The following is a 9,158-nucleotide window of genomic DNA, read 5'->3' as shown; positions in this document are numbered from 1 at the left end:
GGTATTTTCACGCAAATTCTTCAGCTAGTTGGGGTTTAGTTCACTTCTGTATCCTTCCCTTCAAGGCTCAGGGGTCCAAGATTATCTTCTGTGTCTGTGTCAATTGGTTTCCCTTTTCTTTGTTGAAGAGGGTCTGTGCTGTCCTTCTGCCTACTCCGCCATCTTGCTGGAACTCCCTAAATGTAAGCATTTTATTTAAAAAAAAAGAAACCTACTGAATTTATCAATACAGTGATTTTTCAGAAAACATGGAATTGTAAAACCATCAACATTTTTAGAACAATTTCTTTCACCCCTTTAAATAAAGTATCCTTCATCGATATCCTTTTGCAGATGTTCTTCCCCCAAACTCTACCATTAATCTGCCTCTGTTGGTATCCAGTTGGATATTTCATATAAATGGAATCATATAATATGTAGCATTATGTGACTGTTTTTTTTTCATTTAGAGGTTTATCATTACTTACATTATATCAATGATGTAACATGTATTAGTACTTCATTCCTTTTTATGGCTAAATGATTCCATTTGTCTATACATTAATGAGCATTGGGTTGTTTTCATTTTTTGGCTATTATGATTAATGCTATGAACTATCACATACAAGTTTTTATGTGGATGTATGTTTTCATTTTTCTTGGATTTTTACCTAGGAGTGAAATTGCTGGGCCACATGATAACTCCATATTTAACTCTCCGAGGAACAACCAAACTGTTTTCCAACGTGGCTATTCCATTTTACATTTCTACCAGCAATGTATGAAGGTTCTAGTTTCTACACATTCTCACAAGCACTTGTTATTTTCTTTCTTCTTGATTCTAGTATTCTTGAAGTGCTATTTCAGTGTGGTTTGATTTGCATTTTCCTAATAACTAAGGATATGAAACATCATTTCATTGTTTTATTAGCCATTTGCGTATCTTCCCTGGTGAAATGGCTATTCAGATATTTTGTCCATTTTTTAAATGTAAGCTAGGGTAGGATTTCTGATGTGATATATGATTTGCAAATATTTTTGTGCATCTTTCAATTTTTTAAAAAAATAATATTTTGTGGTTTTGGTGAAAGTTTACACAGAAAATTAGTTTACCATTTGATAGTTGCAACCAGATTTTTCAGTGACATCAATTACATTTTTTCACAATATGTCAACATTTTCTTTAATTGTAGTCTGGTGGTTCTGTTTCCAGTGTTTTAGTTTCCCTGCCTTCTTATTTTCTCACCTTTGCTTTACGGTTGTTGACCTGTTGGTCTCATAGATGGTTTTATAGTGGCACACTGTACTCATGGATATCTTTATATCATGTGTTACGTATGTTTGGTAGGTGCTGTTGAGTCATTTCCAATTTATAGTGACCATGTGTATAAGAAAACAAAACACTGCCTAGTCCCATGCCATTCTTAAAATCCTTGCTATACTTGAGCCCATGGTTGCAGTCACTGTGTCAGTCCATATTGTTGAGGGTCTTCCACTTTTTCGCTGATCCTCTACTTTACCCAGCATGATATCCTTCTCTGGGGATTGGTCCCTGCTAACAATATGTCCAAAGTAAGCAAGCATCCAAAGAGCATTCTGTCTGTGCTTGTTCCAAGTCGCTTGTTTATTCTTCTGCCAGTCTATGTTAAAATATATTTCAAGGACTCATCATTGTTCTTTATGGTTGTGTAGTACTCTATTTGTATGTATATAACACATTTTGCTTATTCATTCATCTACTGAAGAGCAATTAGTCTATTTCCATTTTTTTTGTTTGTTGCTGTGAATAGTGCTGCAGTGAACATAGGTATCCATATGTCTGTTCGTGTCACTTCTATTAGGTCTCTGGGGAATACACTGAGGAATGGGATTGCTGGATCATAGGTAGTTCTACTTCTTGCTTCTTGAGGAAGTACCATTTACTGTTTTCCATAGTGGTTGTACCATTTTACAATCCCATCAGCAATGAATAAGGGTTCCAATGTACCTACATCCAGGCCAACATTTGTTATCTTGTGTGTGTGTGTGTGTGTGTGTGTGCCATGTTAGCCAGAGTTAGATGGTGGTATCTGATTCTGATTTGTTTTTATTTGCTAATGATTTTGAGCATCTTTTCATGTGTTTATTAGCCACTTGAATGTCCTCTTTGATGAAATGTCTGTTCATGAACTTTGCCCATTTTTTAATTGGGTTGTCTTTTTATTGCTGAGTTGTTGAAGTTTTCTGTATATTTTAGAAATTAGATCCTTGTTAGTCATTTCTGAAGATGTTTTTCCCAGTCTGTAAATTGTCTTTTAACTCTTGATAAAGTCTGAGCATAACTTGTCTTTTACTGTTTGTGTATTTGTACTTATGTTAACCTATTTTAAAAAAAACAAACAGGATCCCATATCATCTTCTTAATGAAGTGTAGAAGGTTTTTATTTTGAAGTTCAATTTATTCCTTTTCTTAAAAATTAGTTTTAATTCCTCTTAAGAGTCCAAAGGCCTACTGTTACAGACAGACTCCATTGTACATTAAGAAAATGCTTTGTGTGTGTGATTTAAAAAAATTTTTTTACTGTGATTTGGGTGAAATTTGACAGAACAAATTCATTTTCTATACAGCAGTTCATACACATTTTGTTTCATGACATTGACTGCAGTTCCCACAGTGTAACACCTCTTTTCCCACTTCCTCCTTATACTTACCTCTTCCCTGTATCCTTCTTTCTTCTCCATCCCTGCCTCCTGAGTTATCTCCCTGTGAAAACACTGCCCTCCTATTCTCTCAAAATTGATCACTCTAAAGGATATATCTACCTGATGTAAACGTTTACCCTATATGTCTATTGTTTGGCTGGGAGCCACAGGAGTGAGTGCAAGTCCAGTCTTGCAGGGTAACTAGAGACTACAGTTAAACTTGGTCTTTTTTTTTATGATGTTGAGTTTTGTTCCACATTGTTCTCCCACTCTATCCAATATCTCCTGCACTGATCCCTTTCTGAGTGGTTGACAGTGTTAGCCGGGCACCATCTAGTTCTTCTGGTCTCATAGTTGTATAGGCTGAGGATCGCATGATCTGCTAGTCCCTTGGACTAATTGTTTCCATGAGTCTTTGGTTTTCTTCATTCTCCTTTGCTCTGTATGAGGAGAAACGCACTGTTGATCTAGATATACACTTGCAAGTTTTTAAGACCCCGGTCACTACTTACTATAGTAGAACGTAGAACAATGTTTGTGTGTAGTATGTTATGCCAGCCTGATGTCCCCTGTGACCATGATTGGCTGTGGCCAAAACATTATCATAACTTCGCCCCTTTTCAGCTCTGCTAAATATTTGGTTCTCTGGTACTGTAGTGCCTAAGACACTTGACTGCTAACCAGAAGGCTGGAGGTTTAAACCCACTAGCCGCTCCTTGGAAAAAAGACTAAGCAATCTACTTTCATAGAGATACCACCTCAGAAAGCCAACGAAGGATCACTATGAGTCGTATTCGACTTCACAGCAGTGAGGTGTGTTTTTTTTTTTTAATGTATTTGGACATTCTTATAGCACATACAAGGAGCTCTGGTGGCATAATGCCTAAGGCATTTGACTGCTAACCAGAAGCCTGGCATTTCAGACCTACCAGCCACTCCTCAGAAGGAAGGTTGGGCAATCTACTTCCATAGTGATACTGCCTCAGAAACCCCAGGAGGGGCCGGTATGAATTGGACCTGACTTGATGGCAGTGTGTTTAGTTTTTTGGATAGCACATATAAATACATATGTAGAAGTATCATCTGCCAACTTTATATATGGTCATGGGTATATTCCCTTTTGCCTGCATGTACGTGATCATTCAGCCTGCCTATCCATCTATTTACAGATTAATGTTTATTATCACTGACAATGCAGTATTGTATATGTAAAATGGTTTATCTTTATTGTCTGTACCTCTCTGTGTTTTCCTCATCCTCAGTGTCACAGTGTTGATCACTTCCTTTGGTACATTGCTCTTCCCTTCATCCAAATCAGTTCTTATCTCTACCTATCTAGCAGCTTTCCCTCCTATTCCTATTCCCTCCTATTCTGGTAACTAACAAAGAAGGTTTCCTTCCATATCTAAACCTTTCTTTGACTTTTTACAAAAGTGAACTAATACAATATTTGTCCTTCTGTGATTGACTTATTTCACTCAGCTTAAAAATTCATTATTCTTCATAAAATCTTTTGCCCATAATTTCAGATACATTTTATTTTCTTTAGATTATATATTTATTAAATTCATTATTTGGGGTCATTTGTCACAGATATACCATATTTTTTACTCAGACAGTGCAAGCCTTCTACATTTGTTTGCCAACAGCTTGCTCCCTTTTAGGTATTTTCATAAGCATGTTATGCTGATTTTTTTTTACAGCAATTTGTGAAAAATACTTTTAGCATAGCACTTAGGAAAGTACCTCGCAGTGAGAGGACACAATTGGCAAGCAAACATAGGTTGGGCACATGGCATTTGCTTCAAAATAAGGTACTACTATAATTTTAAAAGAAATACAATGGAATTTGATAAATGTAACTTTAATTTGTAGTTTTTTAATGATAATCTTTTATCCCTACCTTATCAGCTTCCTAGATCTTTAGCCTCTACTCCCACTGCTCCTACCAATCCGACAGTGCCAGATACTGCATCACAGGAAGAACTTATGGTTACCTTAATAACAGGACTAGCTTCTCTTACATCTAGAACGTCTATGGGCGTCATTGTTGTTGGAGGAGTGGTAAGAAACATTAATTTCTAGTATAATTTCAAAAAAATAAAATTTTTGCAAAGCTGTCTTTTAGATCATGAAAGACAAGTGTTATTTACTTCTAGTTCTAGTACTTATGAAATGATAGGTAAATTTATAGGTTAAAAGTTAAAAATTGCAAAGAGTTCCACAAGTTTAACCTTATATTTAAATATATATATGTATATATCCTTAGGAAAGAAAGACACCACCAACTTAGCTGGTCCTTAAAACAGTGCTTCCTTCATCACAGCACACAAAGAAATTATATTTGTACAGTGGAATAACAAGGGGATCAAATTGTTGACAAACTTGTAAGCTGGTGTTAGGAAACCCTGCCTTAAAAGTATTAAAAATTATTTTTTTACTAGTGATTATTATATGTTAAAAGGAGCTTTGCTGGTGTAGTGCCTAAGGCATTTGACTGCTAACCAGAAGGCTGGCAGTTCAAACGCACCAGCCACCCCTCGGAAGGAAGATTGGGCAATTTACTTCCGTAGATACACTGCCTTGGAAACCAAGTTGTTATGAGTTGGGTCTGACTCGACGGCAGTGAGTTTGGGTTTTTTTTTTATTTTATTATTTGTTAAAAGAACAGTTTATATCATTAACAGCATAGATTTACTTGTTTTGGTTTTTTGAATCTCAGTCCTTGAAAAATTACATATATTAGCAGGCCTTCGTCCATTTTGAGATATATTGACTCAACCTACCAAATGTGTAGCAGATTATAAAATTTCCTGCGTAATATTTATGCTGAAATCAATTAGAGACTATTCCCTTTTCAGCCTGGTTAATTTCCAGTAACTTCTAATTTTCTCAAAGAGAAGGAATATACATTTCTAGAAAATGGAACTTCACTCAGCTATCTATAGGGAACTGATGAATTTCCTAAACTGACTTTTAATATCATCTCCCAAGGAGTCCCTGGGTGGCATGAACAACTGGTTAAGAATTAGACTACTAGCCAAAGGCTCATGGTTCTGTCCCACCCAGAGGGACTGTCAAAAGACAGTCCTGGTGATCTGCTTCCAAAATGTCACTGCTTTGAAAACCCTGTGGAACAGTTCCTCTTGCATGCACGAGGTCGCCATGAGTCAGAATTGACTAATTGGCAGCTAAAAACAAGAACACAAATAATCTCCCAGCTGTGACTTTATCTTACAGATTTGGAAAACTATAGGTTGGAAACTCATATCTGTTTCATTAAGTATGTATGGAGCTTTGTATCTTTATGAACGCCTGACCTGGACCACTCGTGCCAAGGAGAGAGCCTTTAAACAGCAATTTGTGAACTATGCAACTGAAAAACTACAGATGATTGTGAGCTTCACAAGTGCAAACTGCAGCCATCAAGTGCAACAGTAAGTTGAAGGATGCATCTTTTGTTAAAAAAAAGAAAAGTTTTATTGAAATAGGATAGACATGTCAAAAATGTACAGAGAAGTGAACACCTCAAAGAATCATCAGAAAATGAATACATCTAGCAACTATCACTAAAATGAAGAAATAGAATAATACCAAACGTCAGAAGCCTCACTCCTGCCCTCCTAATTACTAGTCTTCATGTTCTCCTGCTCGATTAGATTTGAACATTTGCAGGTTGGTGGATAGGACCTCCCAAGAACTCCAGAGAGTCTTCAAAAGATACTTGTTCAGCACACTTATTCTAAATTGAGATGCCTACCCTTAAGATAACTGCAGTTTCTAAATTATTATGACTGAATTCTTAGCAGTTAACTAGTGGGCTCAGAATAGTGGGCAGATTCCTAATTTTTGATGACCATCATTTATTTTTACTATCATAGCTTGGAGAAGAGTAAAGGTAAAATTTTTTCAGAACTCTCAAGAATTTTTTTTTAATTATAAAAATAAGTATTTCTACCCAGTTTTTGCTTTTATGCATCTTAAATATTTATTGATTTAGTAAAAATGTATAGAACTTAACAAAGTTAATCAAGGTACAATATTCTATGTTTGGATGCTACTGAAAGGTGAATTTAAAAAGTCTCTGAGCTTAAAGATAATAGCAATGATACATAATAATAATTATATTGGAAGGCTGAAAGTGATAAATAATGTAGAATGAAAGTAAGATGTTGTGGTAAAGTAAGGCTATAATGAAGTTACTTATATCATGAAGGATATTGGATCAATAAAGTTTTCTTGGAAGAAAGGTAGCATATGAGATTTGAACCAAGGCTTTGAACTGGTTCAGTCATGCCAGACACTGCAAAATCAGAACAGACCCAAATTTGTAAAATGTGGGTGCACCATAATGGGAAAAACTATAAATAAAAGCCCTGGAATGGGAGATTTGAAAAAGGTATAGTGAGCCCTTTCAGGAAACTGATGTGGAGACTGGATTATTGCTAGAACTGTGGTGAATGAAACATACAAAGCAGTGCAGTCAGCTGCCATCATTGAGCCAGGCACCGTTTTTTCCAACTCTGCTGTTAATGAGATTGGATTGCTATGCAACACACATTGCTCCTGTTTTCTAAAAGTAAGATTAAGTTTCTAGCATGCTGCCCTTGTTTTCTGAAAGTTGTACCAGTTACCATTCTGATGTACCCACATTTTACAAATGCAGGTCCATTCCATTTTGCTTCATCACCCATGACTGTTCGAACTGAGAACTGGTTTGAACATTCTAATTTGTCCTAATTTGAACGTTCATAATAGGACAATCAATGCAGAGAAAACAGTCCAGCTTAAAGGAGGAGGGTAGTGGGGAAAGGGTATGTTCACTAATATGAGGAGAAAGTTTAATTGTGGCAGATGACTGTATAAAGGAAGTACATTTGAGTATAATTAATACAGGACCCTATATGTGTAGAAGTTGGGATTTGGATTATTAGGAATCCTGGAAGTGATAGTGTCAACACTTAACTCTAGAACAAGTAACTTGATAATGGTATAGTGTTTGGTATATGGTATATTAGGATCTGGTAGCATAGTGCCTAAGGCACTCGACTGCTAACCAGAAGCCTGGCAGTTCAAACCCACCAGCCACTCCTCGGAAGGAAGATGGGGCAATCTACTTCTGTAGTGATACTTCCTCAGAAACCAAGGAGGGCTCGCTATGAGTCGTGTCCGACTCAATGGCACATAACAGCAACAATAACAACAAAGTTAATGTATTGGCTACCACAAAAATTAAATATAACTCCTTTTTTTCTGGAAACACAGTTAAATTTTTGTATGATTTAAAGTATTTTTGTCTATGCCACAGTAAGTTCATAGAATTCTTTCCTTTCCTGTTCTTGGTAATTTCTTATTTTGTTAGGGCGGGGAACAAGAGTAAGGATTATTGTGCTTCTGAAGTATACCCTTCTGCCTTTTTATGAATTGCTCATACTCACAACTGTGTAACAGAAAATTTTGTTTCTTGATTATTTGCCTTGAGGCCAGATGACATTAAGCCTGAAGTCATAGTAAGCTTACAAGCCATACCCTCTCATAGAGTCTTAGCAATGTTCTTTTATACTTTTGTTTTAGCTACTTTTTAATACTTGGGATTACCTTTCTATATGAACATTAAATTAAAACTTACTTGTTTTAAAAGGCATTCATAACTGCTGGTAAAATTGTTTCCTATTTTAAGGGAAATGGCTACCACTTTTGCTCGCCTGTGCCAACAAGTTGATGTTACTCAAAAACATCTGGAAGAAGAAATTGCTAGATTATCCAAAGAAATAGATCAGTTGGAGAAAATACAAAATAATTCAAAGCTTTTCAGGTATTTGAACATTTTTTCTCAGTAACATGAACATTTAGTGGTCTCATTACAAAAATATAGTTGTGTGAAATCATTAGTAAATTTGTATTAAAACTTTTAGCTTTCTTCGCTGGTTTAAATTTAAATTTTCCAGATTTAATTCCCTGTGTTCGTAATTTCACAAACATTAATTTCAACAAGAGAAAACAAAAACAAGTTTAAAAGGGTAAGACTACTTGGATAAGACTACTTCATTACAATTCCTTAGGCTCATCTGTAGAATTGGAATTAAAATTAATTTTATAGATCTGTTTGTTAGGCTATATGAGCCCCTTTTCAGAGCAGTTCTTTAATTCAAAGTGATTGAGTTTTTAGTCCTATATATCCAGGACCCATGCTATTTTCTCATTAGGTACTATTGGGTACACTTAAATTGGGGGCAAACAGTCAAGATTTCCTAATAGAGAATTTCTGGTGAATATGATTTATTAATGTATTCTGGCTCTAAAGTTTTGCCTCTTTGAACAAAAAAGGTTAAGTGTTCCTGTGAGGTCTATGCATTTTGTTCTTAACTTTCAGCTTTAGCGCCCATTATTTGGTTCATCTACATGTTTGAGAGAATCATTAAGCATCATTTAATCTCTTATCAGGCCTTAATGCTGCAGAGTTGCCCATGTGAGAGTAGCCAGTGTTTACAATCTTT

General features: G+C 35.7%; 1 protein-coding gene across 1 annotated transcript in view; it reads left to right on the top strand.

Moving 5' to 3' along the window:
- The window catches only part of MFN1 (mitofusin 1), a 53,779-nt gene that overhangs the window by 43,230 nt on the left and 1,391 nt on the right, over nt 1-9,158 (top strand). The window contains exons 14-16 of the mRNA XM_042781975.1: nt 4,573-4,725; nt 5,902-6,098; nt 8,342-8,476. Coding sequence (XP_042637909.1) covers nt 4,573-4,725; nt 5,902-6,098; nt 8,342-8,476 — 485 coding nt within the window. The remainder of the gene's footprint in view (nt 1-4,572; nt 4,726-5,901; nt 6,099-8,341; nt 8,477-9,158) is intronic.

The sequence above is a fragment of the Orycteropus afer genome, unplaced genomic scaffold (genome assembly GCF_000298275.1).
Source record: "Orycteropus afer afer isolate SDZICR_OR568_19922 unplaced genomic scaffold, OryAfe1.0 scaffold00210, whole genome shotgun sequence".
NCBI lineage: Eukaryota > Metazoa > Chordata > Mammalia > Tubulidentata > Orycteropodidae > Orycteropus > Orycteropus afer.
Note: the sequence above shows the minus strand (reverse complement) of the source record. Positions and strands in the feature narration are given on the sequence as shown.